We start from the raw sequence: 22,706 nt of genomic DNA, 5'->3' as shown, positions 1-22,706 counted from the left end.
TTCTAGAACATATACTAATGACAAAAAAAATCTCCCAATTATCAAATCGTTATCAACGGCTGTTCTTTGACGACTTCAAATGTTATCTTGGGGGAGAAAAATATCCTCACTGAGCAATTCTAATAATTATCAGAAGTCATCTCCTTCATGCCTTTGATTTTACCACATGTACATTCCCATCCAGAGACTCTCCCTTCATCTGCTCTCCACCTGGATCAGCTTACCACCTGGCTTTGTTTCCCCATCTCCTTTCTCTCGTTTCAGCTGTGTTGTTGTTCATTCCTGAGGCTTACCTTTGCTCGAATAGAACGACTCCATGCTGCAGATTTCCCGAGCGGAGACCTTTGGAACCTTAGGAACCGAAGCCATTTTTTCTCCCCCGCCCCGACAGCGTTCCCTAACAACTCCTTTCTTCTTTTTGATCTTGGTGCCTCTATGTGCTTTCTCCGCGCTTTCTGTCAAACACGTCAAGCTGTGCAGAACAACAAAAAAAAAGGAGTTTCCCTCCTCTTCCTCTTACACAGGTCAGAGCCGCCCTCTATAATAATACCTCTGTTCACGTAAATGCGCGAGCATGACCGTGCGTGGAGCCGAAGAGTTCATTGGCATTTGGGCAATAAAGAGAATGGGAAAAAGCAAGATGGGTAAAAAAAAACAAACGATAAACTAGGGTCAGACTTAAAGGATTGTGCTGAATTGTTCAGTCGGTGGTTATTGTAACCTTGGACGATTCATTACCAGTAAAATTGCTTAACTGCTTTTAGTTAGTTGCACCATTCAGAGCATTGTATTGGGAAAACAAGTCTATCTTCTCAGATCAAAGCCAATAGAAACTTAACAGGGCCATATGTGATGATGACAATGTCCAGAACCTGGAACCAAAAAAGGTGAGCATATATTGATCAAATTAATACCAAGCAGACTTCCAATAATGTACTTGGTAAAGCTGCTGCAGCTTCCTCTAGCCGTTACAGTGCACTGAAGTAATGGAGAAGGTGTAAGCGATGGTTAATGATCAACAGTACAGTCTCAGAAACATTAACCCAGGTTTAAAGGTGTCAAGTAAACACAAGAAAGAGTCAAACTCAAAACTAAAGTAGTTTTTTTCTTGTGATCTGTTCCGTTTTGGTGTATAACTAGATCAGATTCAGTACATGTAAGTAAAATGGTTTGATGTGCAGCTATTTAAGCAACAGCTAACAGGAAAGAAAAGTCTTATTTCAACATGGGAAAGTTTTCTATTATGTTTGCAGTCAGTCTTCTTCGTTTATCTGAGCCGGATTTTATCCATGATGTTGGACCTCTTGTGCAGAACATTACCAAACGTTATTTCAATGTCTTTTTACTATAAGACATTTCAGATGTCATTGAAATTGAAATGTCATTTGAAGACATTTCAGTGACTGATGTTCTATGATCTAAAGGAATCCTATTAAGATAAAATATTATTGCAAGGGAAATAATGTTACTATCAAATATTAAAAGATTTTTGGATTTTTCAGTGCTAACGTAAGGAATATTCAACTTTTATTTTATTTTTCTTCTTATGATAAGACCATGTACTGTTGTCACATTCTCACAGCACGTCTCCAACCTCCAAAGCCCAGACTACCATCAGGACTTTGATGGCTTCCTTTTTTTGTGATATACAGTAGATCAAATGACTATCTGGAACATACCAGAGTATCAGGTTCAGTAAGTGACTACAGAAGCATTTAGCACATAAACAGTGGGATAATTTTCTCAACAAAGGATAGAAGTGTATATTGCTGTGCAAATTATAGACCTTTCCAGAGCTGTGCATTCACCCATTAAATGCCATTAAAGAAAAATTCATCAATAAATGTTTTTCTTCTTTCAATGCATTTCAAATGAACAGGTATAGTCCACTGTGGAAAAAAAGTGAATAATGAAGGAATGCTGTGTTTACATGAACATCTGGTTTTTTTTTTTTACTATGAGGAAGACAATAAGTCAAATCCCAGCTGTGGAGAAGCCTTACTATATAACATGAGGATATTCCCCGAGCCTCATCAGCCACTAAAATAGCCCAGCGAAACAGAAGGGAAACTGTTGGTGACGCATTTCCTGCTGGAGTACAGGAAAAGTGTGTTGCAGGAATGTCTTAAATTATGTTCAAAGAGGGACGAGATTTAAAGACTGCAAGAAGGAATGTCTGTAAAGTGCTGACGTGCAGCAAGACAAGAAGGGTTATTAAAAGTCTCTCGGGTTTGAATGTAAATTAATATTTGGAATAAAAACCGATTGCAGTCCAATTTCGTCACTGTTGAAACCCTGACAGTAATCCCGGTTCATGCATTTCAAGATTCCCATGTGTATTACTGGAATAATGAGAGGAAAGGATGGAAGGCCTGCATGTCAACAATAAGAATCTGAATATCCATTGTGCTGTCGTTATTTTGCAAGTAGGCCGCACTGAGGCCAACACCCTGCCAGGTGGTTAGTACTCACATTGTTGCGTTGTTGACAAAAACAACTGTCAAGAAAATCCGAGCTCATCCCACTTCCCCATGCTGGAGATTTTAGTTTAACAGTAATAATAAATAAAGTTATCTTTAAAATGAATCACTCAAGTGACATCAAGGCCCAACAGTAGACTTAAGTGTCAATAAAATAAATCTAGTTGTGTGTGTTGTTTTTGTCTCATGCAAACTTTGCTTTAATTCTACTTTTTTCTATCTAATCATAAGAAATCATAGTCAGTCAGAGAGAGTCATTAAACAGGAAAAGCAGGTTTCCTGGAAAAAGAGGAAGTTTCCAGCCTGCAGATTTATAAAAATAGCTGAGACTATTCCTTAGTTTAAAGGTAAAGTTTTAAAGAATGAAATCTAAACATTATTAGTAATTGGATAAGATTCAAAGTAAAATACTTATATGAATATTGGTTTACTTGTAATAATACTTACACTTATATTTGTGGGAACTACAAGAAAAACAAGTAACTGTAACTTTAGTAGTAAATAATTAGAATCATGTATTATTCTTGGTTTCTTTTCAGAAAAACATCTGTAATAACTCACATTAAGATCATAAGAGTAACTAATAAGTTATGGTTATAAAATTATAAATGAATGCTAAATCAGAGAAGCTAAAGAAAATAAATGTGATATAAATGTGATTTTGACATTGAACTTGAAATGGTGTAAAAGGTTGTAAAACTGCAATTAAACATCACTGATATGTTGGAGGTAGATGGTAGGTGAAAGGTGACAGGAAGGGAAAAAGGGGAACTAACAGGAGAGCAGAGATGATCAGCACCTTATATGGAAACAGGAGGTTGAGCAGCCCTGAGACATTGGCACAGACATCATGACATGATGTCTCTTAAGACAGTGACGGATATGAGATCATCTGTCTAAGCAGACAGATGAACCCTATATAAGGTGGGTGCAAAAGAGGAACCGTTCGTTGGATCCTCCGGGCAGCTTCGAGTCAAGATCGAGATGGACAAAGAACTCTGCAGCTGAAGAAGAGCCGGGGCCACAGAGCCGAAGACTGTCCTGCGCATGGGGACCAACCCGTCTGGCCCACAATCTGTGGCTTCGAATCGCACTTCTCTCATCGGCTGGGTTCTGACCCCAAAGACAAAGATGAAGACAAAGACAAGGAAGAAGAACTGGTGCCTTTTTTCCTGCCAGCACCAAGTCCTGTGTGACCTCACCATCCATGCGGAGAAGAAGTTCATCGGACCTGCGGAGATCCTGGCCTTCATCGATCAACATCTTCCTCCTGTTGCAACACCTTCTTCGTCGTCGTGCCAGGTCTGGGGTTCGAGGCGCCAGGCTCCGTCCGTCTCGCTCTAAGGTTCCTTTTTTAGTTCTCAGTGTCAGCAGTAGGGAAAGATAGACTAGATGATTGATTTTACTTATTTGATTATTTCTGCTACTGAATTAAGCTGTACTGACCCTTGCAAAAATGCCTTACTAATAAAATATTTAGCATAAAGAAAATCTAAAAGATGTTGTGGACATTCAGTTAATGAGTCACCTTAAAGTTCTTTGATGGTTGTAAAATAGCTGTGATGTTTGATTCTGGAGAGGAAGAGGTGGAAAATGTTTTTAGGTTGCTGGTAGCCCATATTTAAAACAACATCCTTGGGACTCGCCCGAGTTACTAAAACCTACCTGGTTCAATAACAAATGCAAGTTGCAAAATAGAGAACGAGCGACCGTTAACAGGTGTGCTCTGTGAAACTAGTTGGCTGTAGGCTGCTCAGTCTGGCTAATTCACAGGGGGAAGAAGGGTGGGACACCTGGATGTAGGCCGTCAGATAACCAGGCGAATCGTTTCTCGAAACCAGCTTAAACAGAGTTTACTTCAGTTCTGGACAGGGTAAATCCCAGCAGATTTAGGAAACTCAACGGACCCGTTAGACGGAGAGCTGGTAGCACATCTCCCCTCTCAGAAGAGGAAGTACGAGAGTGAGAGAGTAGAGACAGAAAGGAGGGGGGGGGGTGTTGCGCAACAACACAACTCAAACTTCTCAGGTTAGTTTCATCACATTCAAAAAAAAAAAAAAAAGTGAAAAACATTCATGGTATCTTTGGCTGCTCAAATAAGAATGACCAGTTCCATTTTATGATAAGCTAATATTGGGTACCTAACCGATTTGGTATAAAAAAACATTAGCTTTAGCTTGCATAAAACACAAACAGTGGTTGGGTGTAAACCAGAGAGGCTCCGCCCATCACTCTTATTAAGCTAAAACTGTTAAAAGTACAAGCAGCTTAACAAAAAGGAGCGAGATTCTCTCCAAAAGCAATTTGAAATCTACTAAATTTGTGAGTTTCCTTTGAAATTGTTGTGAAAGTATGTGTACAGAAATTTTCAAAATATAGCATAGACACCATTGATGCAGTTGTGAGGATCCATATGTTATATTCCTGTAGCTGCAACAGTAATAATTTGTACTTTTTGTTTTAAATAAAATCAAATAGATCATGGCAGAAATGTGTATCTTTGTACTGTGAAGCAAAGTAAAGTTATTTTTGGTTATCACACCATAAAAACATTCGAAAAGTGTCATTGTAACTAATACTTGCAACTTAACATTTTAAACAAATTTGACCAAAGAAACTGAGTAAATGTTCATTATATATTATTAGGCCATTGAAAACTGATTGAACTTGAATGTCATACTTTAGAAGAAAAAAAAAACAAAACAGTTTGACTATTGTTGACAAAAGTATGACATTTACCCTCAAAACCTTAATTAATTTTTAATGATACAGAATAATAGACCATTAAAATGCTTGTGTCTCTTTTGGCATCAAATTATGTTAGTAAAGTAGAATTTTAAAAAAAAAGAAACAGCTTTTTTACAGATTGATGTTTCTTCTCTGGATAGTTTAACTGGAAGAATTAGTTTCTTAATGAATGCATTCATTACATGCCAGCAAACTATTGCAGCTTCTTTTTAGCCGTGCATTACCTTTTTGGGGGAATTTTTGGAAGCCGGCTGGACTCAAAGACTAAATACACGCGGACAGATGAGCACCAACCCAGACTTTGAAACTGCAGCCAACAGAGATTACACCGATTTGTTCCAGGCTTCTGAAACGCCGAACAAGATCCATTTCAACGCTTCTCATGCAACAACAAAAAAAAAAATGGAAAGAGAACAACCTCTATTTAAGGAGATGTAACTTCCTGAAACTTCAGAAAGCGCTTGCAGTTTTCCTTCCTGTCTTTGTAGTTTCTGTTTTGGAGAAAGTTGTTCTTTTTTTTTTTTGTTCCTGATTTTCTAGACTTCAAGACGTAGGATCAAACAAATGAGGCTGAAGAGAGAGATCTCGATCCAATCAAATCAAAAGGACTCAGGGCTTTGATTAGGATCACGCTCAGTACAATTAGCTTCTGAGCTTCTCTGTTTTCCCCATTAGCTGCGTCATCACACAGCTGCTCTAAAAGGTTGCTACATTAGCGTAGCAACCTTCATGCACGCATTTCCCACATATGACCTTTTCATGTCAGTATGAAGTGCTGCATTGTTGGGAAGAGTTTCTCCTACTTCTCACTCTGTTGAAACTGACAGCACATCCATCAAGAGGCCGCACTGTGGCGTCTCCTCATGCCAGGCGACAAACACAAGCCTGAAACTCTCCCAGGTGCAAACGGTGTTCTCCGTTTCCTGCAAACCGCCGACAGCGTCACCTGGCGATTTATTACTGCCGCCGGCGTAAAGAATGTTCACCCACGCCTGCAAGCCCTCGCTCTGCTGTGTGCTACTATGGGAAAGTCGTACCCCTAAAATATGTCAGTAGAAATAGCAGTGTGGTGTGAGAAATTCTCCTTTTCACATAGATGTGGCAAATGGATCGAAAATAACAGAAATAAACGTGTCCTGTCAAGAAAGTCTCTGACTCCACTGTCTTCAATGCTTTCTACTGACTGAAAGTAAAAAGACTGTGATGTTTGATTAACATGACCGAGCAATGAACCTGATTTTTTTTTTTCTTCCTACTTTCATGACGTGATGAGAAGAAATGCCAAGACCAAAGTGACTTCACTTTCTAGTGGCGTACACGTTGCTATGTAATGTACAGTGGACGGCTGGTATTTCTAGGGGTATAAGGGCTACAGCCTTCCTCAAATCTGACCCCCTCAAACATTTATAATCGCCTGTTTTAATAGGCCAAACACCAAATATTTATAAAAGCAACAATCTAAGCACTACCGTAGAAGCTAATTTCTACTCTTTGGGGGTACAGCCAATCAGCTGAAGGGGGGGGGGGGGAATGGAGCATCTGGATTGGATGCTTTGCAAACACAAGTCAAAAGTGTGTCAAGTAGCATCGGGCCAAGACATTTCATACTTCCAAGCTGCATTTTCTTTCAAATATTCCTAGCATTCTCTGTGGAAGACTCCTCAAACAGGTGAATTTCCCAAGAATAATTAGGGTCTGATCAAACTGAAAATCGGCTGTAGTATTCGCAGATCTTTTCCATGGGACATGACTTCAATCTGTGACCAACCAGTTGGACAATAAAAGAAATAGTAATAATGAAATCTTTTTCTGATGACATGTCAGCATTACCACGCTGCGCTACCAACAAAACTCCCACGTTCGGACGCTGCAACTGCAGCAAGAAAACTCCAGTATCAGTGTTTCTTCCAGCATCAGTGAGACGTTTACGAAGGCGGTCAGACGAAGCACAAAAGGTGTAAGAAGTCATTTAAAGTGAAACTAGATCTGCAGAGGAATGTCGGCTAATCGTTCAAGCTGCTACAACAGAAAGCTAAACTCTGGCAGCTGCTGGTCACTTCACTTCCTCACAATTTTTACTCCAGCAGTTTCGGATGTTGGTGGCAGAAGTTTTGAGTACGGAAATCCAAAAATCTGACCTCAGTGCATCGCTACTGAAAAGGGTGTTGTTTTAAACTCTTTTCAAAGGGAGTGATGCATGTTAGTGTACAGCAAATACTCGATCTGACAGCTTAACATCACTTTGATGTCATATTTTCCAGAAAACGTTCAAGGTTTGTGCTCTAAGCATGCAGATATTGCAGATTTTATTTTCAAGGCTGATCCTCACTCCATTACCTTCCACATGCTTTTAAGTTTTGAGCACAGCTGCGAGACCCACAAGAGAAATGTTGTGACTCACGTTTCAACTCGCATAAAGAACCAAAGTGTCAGAGATCCCGCTGCAGTTACACAGACCTGAGTGACGCAACGTTTGATGAAATCATCCACATCTCAGGCTTAACAGTAGACACTGGTGGCAGTTTTGTAAACACACGTCCTTCACAGGACGATAAATGGCAGTAATTACTAAAGTAAATTTTAGATGAGCCGCGCTAATCGTCAATAAATGCATAGCCCAGCAAGTTCACCCACAATCCAGCGGCCCAAACTGTGGGAGTATTTTGGATCTCCTTAAGGATCATTGGTGGATAAGTAAGGATGAGGATTAGATTTTTTTTTCTTTTGTAAATCCAGTTAAACGTTGATTGATGCCAAAACAGTAGCCGTCACACAAAGATAAATAAAAAATTGGAAGCTCGTATTGCTAGAAAACATAGCGCTGCATTCATCCCAAATAGTTTTTGGAACTATTTGGAATGAATGGTGAAAAATATTCCTATTTTCTGCTCTATTACCTTCCACATGGTTTTTCTGCTTTTTCTGTTTTCTGCTGCCTGATTTCAGCAGAAAAAAACATGTTTTTCTGAAATCATATTTAATCCATTGCCGACAAAGATAAAATTTTCTTATAAGAAAACTTGTGTAAGAAATATGAAAAGAAGTGTGTTTATGCATCATGCAGAGCTTAAGACATTCAAGTTTTTTTTTTTTGTTTGTTTTGTTTTGGACATCATGTCCATTGTAGCTGTTCCTGCACGGTAACAGGAACAGCTGTCGAATACCGACAGGAAGTAAATAAACCACACCTCACCTGGCTGCTTTATATGGACTTCCTTTTTGTTTATTTTAAGTACGGTATGTAAATTACAATTAATCTAATCCCTTTGGATTCTCACACTATTGTCAAATCTACAGATCAACTGCTAAAATAACGACTTGCAATTTATAACGAATGACTCATGACTCCTTTCTCAAGCTAAAGCTTCCCAGAACGCTAATCAGTGTTTGAATCTTGATGCATTCCAGCACCAGATGAGCAGATATTCATGGCTTTCATAAAAAAAAAAAAAAAAAAAGAACCTATCCACTGAAAAGAACTCGACAGGCGGGGAAGTTTACGGCGTTAATGTAACTCTTATCAGCGCCCGGCCGTCATATCACCGTACCATCGGTGACGACAGAAACTCAAAGCGGCACATGCACGCATAGAACTGGTTCTGAGGTGACACGGAAACCTGGCGAGTAACGTGTCGGGGAGACGTAACCATAGTAACATAACAGCTGTAATCTTGATGCTGATGCAGAGGCACAAATGAAGAGAACTAAACTACAAACGTTCGTTAAGCGTGATCATGCTAGTAATTTGGGGTGAGATAAGATGGTGCAGCTCTACAGGGTTAGTTTGTGCTTTTCCCTGCAGCAGCAGTCTGGTTAAACGCGCCCTGATGAAGTTTTACCAGACCATTTAAAAACAACAATGAGGAGCGGAGTTGAGGTTTCTCACACGGCGTAAGCTCAATATTCCTTCAGCCTGTCTAACAATAACTGCCAGCCACCCCTCCCTTCCGATGCATTAACAATACCGCAGCACAATGTCTCTCCATTCTCTAATCTTAGCTGTTTTGTTTCCATTGCAAGTCTCATATTATCAAAAACAAAACAAAAAAACAGCATGGTTTTTTTTCTGTAAATTAAAATCAGAATTTACAAAAAACAATACCTTTCAGCAAAGTGATCTCTTTCTGGATGGACATGGGAAGCTCCATTCGGGGTCCCTAGCCTCTTTTTCTCAAAGAATGAATGAAAAATAAATGTCTCGGTAGTCTGGTGTCCTTCCTCTGACGAGACGACAGAAACGTCTCCCGGTCTGAGCAGATTCCTGTGTCTGAACTCCTTTTTCTCTTTGGTCACTTTCCTGCTCAGCAGGTCGGCTGACCGGGACTCTCTTCTCTGTTTTGGTTCCTGTCATAAACAATGTGAGGCACACACACACTCAATCATTTTCAGTCATATGCACACTCTGAAATATTTTCTGTGCAGAATCCAAAGCTCCTCCCTTTCCTTTTTCAAATACAACTGGATTGTTATCTTCACTGCATTGCAAATTCATTCAGTAGAGAAAACTACCTCGGACTCAGGTAAGCTAATCAGAGCAATCGGCTGATGAAGAGAGACTGATATGAGGAGGAAGGGGGAGAATCAAAGAGAATAAAGTAAAGATCTGTTTTTCTTCTGAGAGAATAAAGGATGACGGTGATGTTTATGTGTGAAAAGGAGAGAGAGAAGACACTAAATGCTTAGTAACAGTATCCCAGCACCACTTTTTGTACCCCTGTATTTAACCTGCCACCAATCCCAAACACAGGAATACATGGAAGTATCTTCAATTTCTACACAGACCAAAATGAGTTGCAGTTATCACTAAGTACCAGCAGTAAGAAACATATTGCTTAAAAATCACCCATACTGTTTGAGAAATAAAACCTAAGATTGATTTTGTTTACTTTACTACTGCTGAATTACAAAAGCCAAAAATAAGCCAGTAAAGAAGCAGGATTGTGTGCGTTTCAGGCACATACCACTATGTTAGCAACTGTGTTAGCTGCTGTTGTTATAAAAACGCTGTACATTTGAAATATGACATCACAACATGTCATCACAACATCGCTCCTCTGTTAATCTGTTAAACAACATTTTTAACAGTGCTGCACTGAGAAGTAGTTCATTATTATACGAGCTACTGAGCTCATATAATAATTGCAAACCAATGAGCACCTGGCTAGCAATTCGCAAACACCTGGTGGTGCTGGCTAGTCTGAAGGAGCTGAGTGGGGAAGAGCTGCTCAGATGCTTGGAAACTGCAGCTCCTGGGAGGACCTTTGTGGTCGAAAGGATTTTTCAAGTGCTCTTAAACAATCAAAGCAGCACTCAAAGTAGGTTTTTGATGAAGGACATTATAACATGATGTAAAGCTCAAAAAAGTTGATTTTACATAAATCCACTATATATCACAAAAAGAAAAAAAACGGAATGGTAACAGATTCTAAATCTTTGATTTAAAAATATATATATATTTTAGCTTCGCATGTTACACACAAATGTGTCTTTATGACAAGCAGCAACACAAGGCCTAAATCCCCCATAGCGTATTCGCTAATCTGTTTGTGATCTGTTTATCGTCCTTTCACTACAGAAGTCCACTGCTAGACACATTTTTAGATTGCGGATCTAAAAATATGTCTAACAGTGGACTGAAAATGAGAAGAAGAAAAAAAAAAATCAGCCACTGGACAGTTTTCCTGTACCATTTATAAATAGTACAGGAATATTGGCTCAAAGTTTAAGGAAATTACAAGAAACCTTTCGGAAAGTACAGCAGCTCAACTCAACGTGCTGAGCTAGTGGAACAAGTTATTTCACAATAATAATAATAAAAACAATCTAGCACAGGTACAGCTGGTGCAGAAGGCTTTATATTAAATTCCCCCTAAACTAATTTATAAAAATTATTAGGACAAAAGCTGGAGTATACGTCACATGTTGGTATGTTTTCTCTCTTTACTTTGTTGCTTTGATGAATTTGCAGTGCGATCAGTGAATATGCGATGTCAAATTAACAGTACCTTTGCAGGAATGTCAGACACACATTCTCAATAAAAAGCAAATAACTGCTATAAATCCGTTATCTATCAGGGGAGCATTCCGGGTGCATATCGCTAAGATTTCATATCTGTAGGAATGTTAAAAATGCAAAAAAAAAAAAAAAAAAAAGAAGGTAGCATTTCCTTTGCTGTTATTTGGCATGTCACGTGTAAAAAAAAAAAAAAAAAGCAACAAATGAAAAAAATCTTCAGTCATTCAAACGCAGCCTGGTTTTGATCATTTGGAGGCTTTAAATCAGAAGTTTTAGCTATTATCTCGACCAGGAAACCACGCTGTGGGTTCGCTAGTGAAGCTTGTGTACACTTTGAAATTTAGTAAAATAACTGAAGGAATAGAAAATTCATCCAGTAATATCAATAAAGTACGACAATGAGAACAGAGCAGACACATTTTTGGCAAAAAAAAAATAAAAATCTAAGTCTTGTTTTTCCTTCTCTACCATGGAGAAATCAATCATCTGCACAAATGTGATTTTTACTGTTTTCTCTGAAATAAGCATTTCTGGAAAGATTTTTCTTCACAAACTATTTCTTCTGAGTGGCTTAATGGAAGAAGTTAGTCAGCAGAAAATGAAGCCTTGAGCCTGTTTGTTCGATGTGTCCTCTGGATAGATGTGGATTTGTGGGTTTTTGCCTCCTGCCAAGGTCACTACAGCTTGTTCAAAATCAAAAACAGGCCGATGAATTACAACGAGCAAAACTTCTGGCCAAGGATGTGGCAATTTTATTTTATTTTTTTGTGAAATCCAACAGCCATTAAATATAATTTAAAACACAGCAACAGCAGAAATTAATTAGCTAATTTAGTAGTCAAAGCCTTAAAGGCAAACTAAAGACATTAGCAAAAATTTTTTTTTTACCTTATTTTTTTACATTTTGCCTTAAAAAATTTTTAATTCTTGAAATTTTACATTTCATACACTTACTCGCTAAAATCTCGATCCTGTTTTAGTTAACCTATTCTTTTTTTCATTCATTATTTATTAATCTTGTTTTCACCAAATCTGAAACTTAAACATTTTTTTTTTATTTCCCTTATCTTCTGTGATGATCAGTGATTTTATCAACTCTGTTTCCACATCACAGACAGTCTTATTGTCTATGCAGACATTATTTTTCACCTTTTTCTGTAGAAAACTGGTAGCCAATCAAGAAAAAGAGAAAAACAAATTCCTAGAGACAAAAACGATCTCCGCACAAAGTACAGTGCTGCTGGCTTTTGGCTCAGTGGCTTCTGCGCTTTGTGTGCATCAGGCTGGTAGTCCTGCCGCGGACGTCCAGACAAAACATTCCTCCTGCCTGAGGTCACTCAGCCAGTCAAATCTCCAGCCCAATGCAGGGGCTTAAAGCTCCAGGCAGCAGTCAGCAGGAGAGCAAACTCCCCAGTCAGCCTGTGATAAAACATTTCCAGAGGGGGGAGGGAAAAAAAAGTGTGAACGCTGCAGATCAAAACATTTCATTCAGAGGGAAGAAATTCCCACAGCACAGAAATGATGTCTTTACAGTTTACATTTTGGTTCAGTGTTGCATAAAAGCCAACGTAGTTTTCTTTTTTGTTTTTTTTACTTGCTGAAGTGTGACTGATTTGTTGTATTTGTGCAGAAAAGCAGAAGATTAGAAAGATGACATTTGTTTTGTTTTCCATCCAAACAGGCAAAGAGCCAGCTGTTAAAACCTCTGAAGGGAGGGATTTTCCTTCAGCCTTTGTATGAAAATTAATTAATGCGGAGTCTTGGGAAATAAGAGAGACGAAGCGAAGTGAAAGTGACTGAAGCCCGCTCCGACCGTCAAAAACCAAAACGACAGGTTCCATCTGTCCCAAGAGTCGAGGGGGGAAAAAAAATGTAAATAAAAAAATACACAACCAGTTTGGGGATTGGACTGAATGAAAACAGAAACACAAACACTGAAAGCTTCTGCTCTGAGAAATATTCTCTTTACAGAAGGAAGGGAAGAAAAGCACGAATCAAAAAAACAAAGCTTTGACGAGCGGTAAGGGAGTAAAATACCCCCAACCCAAATGGTTCCCCACCCTCCCACCCACGCCAGGGTTCACAGACTTCATTTTTCAGAAGCTGAACCAGGCACACTGGAGACTACTGTCATTTCTGTCTTATTTAGACTCAGCTGGTGAGAATAAACAGGCTAATCAGGGATGTGATCACATCCCCCGAGTAATCTACACACAAAGCTCAGAGATACGGGAAGTAACCGTCTCTCTCGGCTGCTGATACAGTCGAGTCAACACTTTGAATCCTTTCTAGGATCCTTTATTTTACAGTCAGGTCTGTTGTTGTGAGGACAATGGTCCACTAGGGGCTGTGCTTTCCCTGTAATGTCTGAATAAGGTCAGCCACGGGAAAATGAGGCCACAGAAGAACACAAGGAAAACTCCTAGTGCCTGGCAATAATGAGGCTAATGATCAAATTTTATCTTACAAGCTTATGCATTCAAAACGACATTTAACAATCATTAACTAATGCACACATGATGAAAGCCCTAACCTTAAATACCTCAAAGGTGTTCAACACAATGCAAAGAGGGAAACTGAAGACAATCGATAAGACTCCACTCTCAGGTGTCAAGGACTGCTGTGTGTCTTGCATGTTTCAGACGTATCCTGTATTCACAGCACCTGAATCAAACGCATGGTTCATTTTTAACGCCTCTGTAGAAACTGATGGCGTGCTGAAGAGGCAGTTTGTCCAGCTGAATCAGCTGTTTCGCAGCGGAGGCATCTGCAAAACATGCAGGACGCCCCTGAGGACGGGAGTTGGACACTACCGTCCTAGATGAGAAAGATCATCCAGAAGCGGAAAATATTTAAAGCCACTGACACTTTTCCCCGGAGGGAAAAGAACCAAATTCATTCCGAGGTCAGCCTGTCCAGAGGTCAGAGAAATTGTGAGGAAAAAAAAAAAACAGTGCTCCATCTTGGGACTCGCAGGCCTTAGTGTGTTAAATGTTAAAATCAAAAGGAGAATGAGTTTGAGAAGCTGGAAGGAAACTAAATCAGAGATGCTTAGTCACCTCGATGGAAGAAGAAAACCATTCACAGCATGTCACCACAAACATCTCACACTTCACACCCCGTCATACTTTTTTAGAGCTAATCTCAACTACTGATCAGGTCCCAAATTTGGGTGTAATAAAGGACTCAGGCCTGAACCCTCAGAGTCATATAAACACAGTTACAAAGTCAGCCTTCTGTCACCTAAAGAACATTTCTAGAATTAAAAGACTAATGACCTGGCAAGATCTGGAGAAACTTATCCATGTGTGTATCTCTGTTGCATTTATTACTGCAACAGTGTCTTCGCAGGTCTGCCTAAAAACACATCACCCACTTCTAAAGTCCTTCCACTGGCTCCCTGTAGCTCAGAGAATAGACTTTAAAATACTTTTGCTCGCTTATAAAATCACTGAATGGCTTAGGACCAAAACATCCTCTGTGGTAGTATCAACCTTCCAGACCTCTCAGGTCTTCTGCTTCTGGTTCTGCTCTGCATCCCCAGAACCAGAACCAAACATGGTCAAGCAGCATTCAGCTTCTATGCACCACAAATCTGGAACAAACTTCCAGAAAACTGCAAAACTGCTGAAACACTGAGTTCCTTTAAATCTAGACTACAAGCCAATCTACTTAGAGTTGCCTTTGACTCAGCATAACTGGAAAATTGATGAATATATTTGATTAATGCTGCTGATTTTGACAAAGATCATAACTGGTTGCTGTATTATATATTTATGTCGTAAAGCTCTTTGAACTGCCTTGTTGCTGAAATGCGATATACGAATAAACTTGACTTGACTAAAACTGGATCATTAACTGGAAAATGATCAGAAACACAGCAATCAATTTATCACAGCATAGCTGTGCTATGGCCCACTTAAAGTCCAAACCGCAACCTGATTAAACGTTATGACGGGATTCGGTACGATAAAAGGGTGTATTTAGTTTTCAGACTCACACCTTTTAAATATAGTTATGTTAAGCCAATGTAGTTTGTTGCCTTTTCTTGTTTATTTACAATTAACTGCTCAGCATGAAACAATCAGAGACGCGATTAGAGCCAAGTTAAAGGGAGCTTGCTGGTACATCTTCCTCCAAAAAATAAAAAATAAATAAATGTTAAAAAATCAGCTATTATTTATTTCAGCTTGTCCCGCTGTCAGTATCTCTGCTTCCTGTTTTTATCCACTCCCACACTCTCAGTGCCTCATCATCTTTTTTCTGTCTGTGCTCCATGGGACGGGGATTTTCCGCCTGCGGCGCCACTCTGGCTGCTGACCCCAACGTTCTGCTCCCAGAAAAGGTGATGAGACTCGTCCGGTGTGTGTGAGTGACTTGTACTGATTCCTGCTGAGACCCTTCAGCCTTCCAAGAATTGACACCAATGACTCATTCTGCGACTGCCCTCAGCTACATACTGTCTCCTAGTGGAAGTCACCAGAAATACACGTAGTTTGGTCTACAAGTGAATGTTTTAACCCCTTAACTGTCACGAGGACATTGGTGTCCTCATGGATCAACTGGATTACATTTAAGTGTTAAACCATCATCAACACAGTTTATCTGGGTGACATAAAAAAGTTGACCTTTTCTTAACATATAAAATATTTCTGTTCTAATTTCCAAAGAGAAGGCAGTAAATATGCACAGATATGAAATTCTTGGCCAATTTCCAGGTGATCATTTTGACCTGCGAATTCTGATGTTAGCTCATTTAGCAATTATTTGTACAATACAGTAAAAAACAAGAAGAGTACATTGTTTTCTTTCTGGCCTTTTCTCTTGTGTGCAATATTTTATTATTTACATTAGAAGTGATGTCACACGGTGTGAGTGAGAAACAAGCTGCTGTAAAATGTTACGTCTACTTATAAAAGGTCTGATTATTTATTTACGCACAAACTGTTTTAATATACATATCTACACGTCACATAAATTACTTTATTATTTATTTATTCTTTTTATTTGTGTATTAAATTTCTCAATCTGGGACCTGAGTCAGGTTTTTGTACCACCAACAAGTAAAGGTAGTTTAGCTTTAGCATATTTTATTAGTGATTAGCACAGCTAGCACCTTTAGCACAGTTATTACCTAAAGAGGAGAGTTTTTTGTTCATTTTCTAGAGAGTGTGAACCCTTAGTACCTTAACTGAAGTGTTCAGATGTTTTAAAATCAACCAGACAAAATAGCAAATTTGTTGTAATACATCAAGCCTTCCTGTTACCTGCGGAAAATCCTGCTCTCTCAGCGCCTGAAAGAACCTTGACATGTCAATTTAGACGTTTTCTACACGTTTTGTGTTTTGTTTGACCTTATTGGCATTGAAAATAGTAAAAGTTGACTCTTCTTCACTCAGTAACAACATCCACAACAAAGAGCGTTATTGCCAGTGAGGCAGGGCTTAGAGATTATGCCTGTCAGGGCAGCTCAAGCTGAAAATCATCTGATTCCGATCACCTGGCCAATTCTCAGCGCATCTCAACGTCTTTGACTCACCTCTGACTAGACAACATGCTTTGACTGACGAGAAAAGGGATTTTCATCTGCGCCCCTGCTGGCCTTCAGCTTTAAAATCCTAGTATGAATTTGAAGAACACGAGTAGAGGTTGTAACACTCAGCTACCCGTGGACAGGAGCAGAAAACAATCTGCTACGTCAAAAAGTAAAAACATCACATGAGTCAAATCTGTGAAAACACTACATGGAGCACAACAAATACTCCCTGAGAACAGCTGAGTGTAACACGGCAGAGTTCAGCTGGGGCAAAGTGTAGCGACGGTTCTGCAGGAAAGCCAGAATTGCCAGTGATTTGAACTTTGAGATAAGAAAACAAACAGCAGCCGTTTCCCCCCCCCCCCCCCAGTGTTGTCGTTTGACCTCTGATCTCGGTAGAGAACGGAAACGCCCTCCGGGGACCCGACGCTTCGACGGGGCATGCTACAGTGTGGGAGGCCTTGTTTACTTTTGCACTGACGTGTCATCTGGGAAGCATTTTTGGACCATGCCTATCATGTAACCCTGGTTTCTGCTTTTCTTGCTGGTGAACCTCACACACACACACACACACACACCCTCAAAGGCATCCTTACCATTTAGGGTAGTTTTTAATAAAACACATTTCTGTCATCGCCAAAGCAAACAAGCTTCACTCATTCCTCATCATCGGTGTCTCGGACCGAAAGAGATTTATCGCTCCGCTAACAGAGAAGAATGTAACAAGTTACTCCTTGTGGCAAATCTGCTGTCCCATGTGAAAACCCAGCATGCAATGTCATAACAGTGTAGCCGTCAGCTGTGTGGGGTGACCTGCTGGGACATTCCTGGCCCCGTGTGGAGGCCGTCATGCCGAGTGGCTCCAGTTGCTCCAAATACCAGTGGCCTGCAATAAACTCATAGCCTTTCTGTGTTTGGGAAGAGACGGGACCGACCAAGACAGAGAAGGACACACTCCCGTAAGCCTCATCACGCACACGTCGTTACCAACCATCAGATCTTGTGTTAAGGAAATCACCCAGAAGCCCAAGTTGGCAATAAAGCGGGCGACGTCTCCTCTTACTCCAGCTTCCAGGTAGAATCTGGACAAGAGTGAGTGTGCGTAAAATTTCAGAGTCTACATAAAAAGTTCTTGTCTTTGAACAACAATGCGCTCCTGTCAAAGTGGAAACAGAGATTTCTAATTATTCCCGTGAAGCAGATGGCACCCATTTGGAGATGAGGAGAGAAATCAGCGGGCGACCAGAATCCCAATGTTTTCAGCTGGAAAATCTCTGAACTTTGACCGACCGGTCGCGACCTTCAACATTAAAGCTTTTTTTTTTTTTTAACAATCACTGAACGCGCCATAAAGCTACCGGGTCTTTGCTAAAAACACTCTGTGGTTTTAGTAGTTGCTGCTGTTAGACTCGAGTTTTGCTACTTTCAGCATCAGTGAGGTGTTTAACAGTGGAGTCAGAGGAAGAGCAGAAACGTAACAAGCTAGTTAACCGAACGGCATGTTAACTAGGTTGCTACCACACTGAGCTAGGTTTTTATGCCAGTCATTTCATTTCGTTTTTTGTAGTTTTGGTCAAATTCTACCAGATTTGTAAAGTAACATAAGCCAGCTGCCGCAGGTTATCACATAATATCTGCCTCTGATTGGAAATGCTTCACTGGATCGGATTTGGGCACATTTAATGGAAAAGCTGAACGTAATCAAATAAAATAGCTCGATTTGATGCTTTCGAGCCTCCACCCGCTTTCTGTTGTGAGCCTTTCTGGATCAGGAGATTTTGGAAATTGTCTTAATGGTAGTTTGATAGTGATAATAATATATATATAGTACAGACCAAAAGTTTGGACACACCTTCTAATTCAATGGGTTTTCTTTATTTTCATGACTATTTATAAGGCAAGAAATCCCACTTATTAACCTGACAGGGCAGGTTGACCTATGAAGTGAAAACCATTTCAGGTGACGACCTCTTGAAGCTCATCAAGAAAATGCAGAGTGTGTGCAAAGCAGTAATCACAGCAAAAGGTTGCTACTTTGAAGAAACTAGAATATAAGGGCTATTTTCAGTTGTTTTACACTTTTTTGTTTAGTGCATATTTCCACATGTGTTATTCATAGTTTTGATGCCTTCAGTGTGAATCTACAATGTCAATAGTCATGAAAATAAAGGAAACTCATTGAATTAGAAGGTGTGTCCAAACCTTTGGTCTGTACTGTATTTATATATATATACAGTATATATACACACACTATGGCAAAGTTTTAGTCAATATAAACTTGCTTTCTTTGCATTATTTGAGGTCTAAAAGCACTGCATCTTAGTCGTTATTTCGACCATTTCTCATTTTCTGCTAATAAATACTAGATTTTTGCTTGGAGTTTTAGAGACATGTTGTCAGTAGTTCATAAAATAAAAGAACAATGGTCACTTTATTCAAACATATACCTATAGATTGTAAAATCATAGAAACCAATCATTTTAAGTGGTCTCCTGGTTTCTTTTTTTTTTTTTTACCCCTCCAGGGGGTCTTTTTGTGGGCTCTAGAGTCCCTTTTCATGAAGTAGGCTGACAGGAAAGGGGGAAGGAGAGGGGGGAAGACATGTGGTAAACGTCGCCGGGTCCGGGAGTCGAACCCGCGACTGCCGCGTTGAGGACTTGAGGCCTCCAAATGTGGGTCGCGCCAACCACTACGCCACCACGGCACACCTGGTTTCTTTAAAAAAAAAAAAAAGCACAATTGGCTTCTCCTTGACAAAATTTATCACAGTATACAGTTGAGATTGATCAGATGTTTTCTTCCTCCTAATTTAGTAAAAACTTGAGATCAATCAGAAACACCTAACTAAGCTTACTGCTGGAAAACTACATCTTCAGTATGAGAGCAGGAGTTTTTCCTCTAAGAAAACCAGATTACATGTTTGCATGTTGTTGGGACTATGTACATGCAGCCAGGTTTTTCTACAGCCATGTACAGTAAGTACATATCTCTTTCGTCATTAAATTATGTTGGTATAAGGGGCTGGGAAACAAGTGGGAGGGATTCTCTCGCTTGTTTTGGAGGTGGAGCTTTTTAACTAGACCTGTCCATGTTTAGTGGTGTGTTGGAGCAGTAACACACACAGACTCTCCTGCACGCATGCAGTAAATCCTCCTGCCTCTCTTAAGGATGTTTTTTGTTTTCCCCTGTAACTTTTTCACAGCCCAGCAGAGCCTTGGAGCAACAAACCCAGACTAATAACAGCCTTAATAAAGCTTCACGGCCCTGCCCCGCTTACAAAGCGAAGACACAAAAAGTCTTTGTATCAGACAAAACACAGGTGTTGGAACCTAAATGGTTTCCACACAAATGTGTTTTCCCAGCCCCCTTTTGTTTTTCCTCCGAGGAAAACCAGGAAGCCGTGTGTTACAGCTCTTGTGAAAATCAGGGCGAGCCTGGAGTTGAATACCTTCCAGCTTTCACGTTTCTCGCTCACGTTAAAGCTGGAAGCCCCGCTGACGACTGGGTGACAGCTGCCACTCTGTTCAGGCTGCCGGTCGGGATGTGCGCTGCACGTCGTGTGAGAGCAAACACGACGTCAGATTTAATAAAACGCAAACATCGTCATCTACAAAATTGCCGAGCGGCACTGGAACAGCTTGACTCAGCAATGTTCAGGCAGAGCGAAGGCTGAAAGGCTCAGCCCATACTCTGACCTGCGCACAACAAATTAATTCACTGGCATTACTTTGTAAAGACGAATGAAATAGATCAACTTTCTATGAAACTCTTACATGTGAGAGTAAACCACAAGAATCTAGGTGTACAGAAATACAAGCTAAAACAACCGATGGAACCAAATTGGTTAAAAAAAAAAACTACATAAAAATCTATCAGTGGATAATACTGTAGGTATGTTCTAATCAGAGATTTGCAGATTATTTCCAATCTCTGTTTTTTATTGAGCTTTGACCTCATTTTTCTTATTGTCAATTAAAACTTAAAAAGCATTATTAACAGTTTTTTTTATTAATTACCTTTATGAAGTTTATGTAACAAATTTGCAGTACAAATCTGAGAATAGATCAATTTTTACTTTTAAGAAAATAATCAAACATAATATTCTTTCAAGGTATGATGAGATTTATTGATTCAGTAGAGTGTGGCAACATTACAAAGATATTTTTCCTTTGTTATTAGTTTCTATATATACAAATTGCTTGGTTCATGTCTAAAGATCTCTCTGTATGGATGGCTGATTGTTGCTTATGGTATAGTCAACCATGTAACATTTTTTTTTTTCTTCAAACCACTCTTTCATTGAATTCTTCTAGCTAAATCAACACGTGCGACGTTTATTTCAAAGTGTAAATGACTTAAGTAAACAAATTAATTAACTAAGAAAGCTTCCAGGAAAGATATTTGCAGAAAGTCATCCAGATATACTTGATCCCTCCCCAGCTTGAAGGTATGAACCAACTAAAACTGCAACAACATGACACGGCAAAGTAGCAACATTTCTAGCACACACAACTCTGGCTTTGTTTCAGCATCTCGAATCGGCAGCAGGCCCTTAAAGACACAGTATCTCAAATAGCTTTCAACACCTGCTGTGTTTTCTCTAACTGAGCTGATGATGAGACAGAAATCACACCAAAGTGTTGCTGTTAGCTCGTTCTCTTAGCGCTTGGGTGTGATACGTTCACTGAGTGGATAAAGATTGGATTTCTGAGTTTCGGCGCAGTCAGCTACTATTCAAGCTGAAAGCAAAAGGAGAACAAAATGCCTCTGTGTTATTAATTTAACATGTCCAAGTTTGGTAAAACCTTACATCCCACACAGTTACACCATTAGTATTTATGAGTGTAAATTAAAATGATGCATGTATGGGAATATTCTGTAGCTGCAGTGCAACGCACCTCTGGATCAAACGTTATCCTGTCTGCACTGTTTTGCTATTTTTACGGCTTCCGTCTCTCTCGCATGCTAAACAGGCATAAACACCAGAGCATCAGGCGTTTAAAGAGTGAACAGCCTCTGTTCTGCAAAATCATTAGCTGTTTGACACAAAGGTCAACAGATTGGCTGAAGATTGCAGCGCTGCTTCTTTCTCTCCCTTAAAAGGGCCTGAAGGAATCCCGGCATATTTGTACTGACGACATCCTGCCCCGGCGTAACCTCCGCCCTCAGCTGTGTGTCACCACTGATCTATTCCAGGCAGAAAGGGGAGGCGTGGGCGTAAATGAAAAAAACTACATAAAAAAAAGTAAATTCAAATGTTTTTTTCCCCCTTTCCTGCTTTATCAGCTGTCACAGCACAATGCTTATCCTAGCTGATTCATGGAGCTACGCCCGACAGGCACCGACTGCTGCGCTTTATCTTAATTCACATTCGACAGAAGCACAGTCGCTGGAAAGTTCCATTGCCCAGGCTGTTCACGTCTAGTTTGCATAAAAGGTGCCAGAGAGTTGTTAAAAACTTTAAAAATTGACCTCATTTGACTAGACTGCAGATGAGAGAAAACTCTACCGAAAATGTCATATGCACTGCAAGAAACGCCAAGTCTTACCAAGTGGTTTTGGACTAGTTTCTAGTGCAAATATATTAGTACACTAAAAAACAGACAAAACTCACTTATAAGTAACTTTTCAGCAAGATACATGAGCTTGGTTTTAGTCAATAATTCCTAAATATTGATGAAAAAGTAGTAGATTGTTCCAACTTATCCATCCATCCATTTTCTTTCACCCTTGTCCCTAATGGAGTCGGGAGGTGCTGGTGCCCATCTCCAGCTAATGTTCAGGGCGAGAGGCGTGGTTCCCCCTGGACAGGTCGCCAGTCTGTCGCAGTGTAACACAGAGACAGACAGGATAAACAACCATGCACACACACACTCACACTTAGGGAGAATTTAGAAAGACCAATTTCCCAAAAACAGTCATGTTC

At 39.8% G+C, this 22,706-nt stretch overlaps 1 protein-coding gene across 6 annotated transcripts in view; it reads right to left on the bottom strand.

Annotated features, from left to right (window-relative positions):
- The window catches only part of LOC114144216 (plectin-like), a 122,041-nt gene that overhangs the window by 91,150 nt on the left and 8,185 nt on the right, over window positions 1–22,706 (bottom strand). For 2 of the 6 annotated variants that reach the window (XM_028016792.1, XM_028016793.1), the window contains exon 1: window positions 9,331–9,391. The exons of 2 other annotated variants lie outside the window; for them this stretch is intronic. In XM_028016792.1, coding sequence (XP_027872593.1) covers window positions 9,331–9,376 — 46 coding nt within the window. In that variant the 5' untranslated portion in view covers window positions 9,377–9,391. Of the gene's footprint in view, window positions 1–293; window positions 385–9,330; window positions 9,392–22,706 lie in introns of those variants that run through there. 2 more of the 6 variants (XM_028016787.1, XM_028016790.1) reach the window with 1 other exon arrangement.

This window comes from Xiphophorus couchianus, chromosome 5, assembly GCF_001444195.1.
Source record: "Xiphophorus couchianus chromosome 5, X_couchianus-1.0, whole genome shotgun sequence".
NCBI lineage: Eukaryota > Metazoa > Chordata > Actinopteri > Cyprinodontiformes > Poeciliidae > Xiphophorus > Xiphophorus couchianus.
This window is presented reverse-complemented; position numbering and strand designations above follow the sequence as displayed.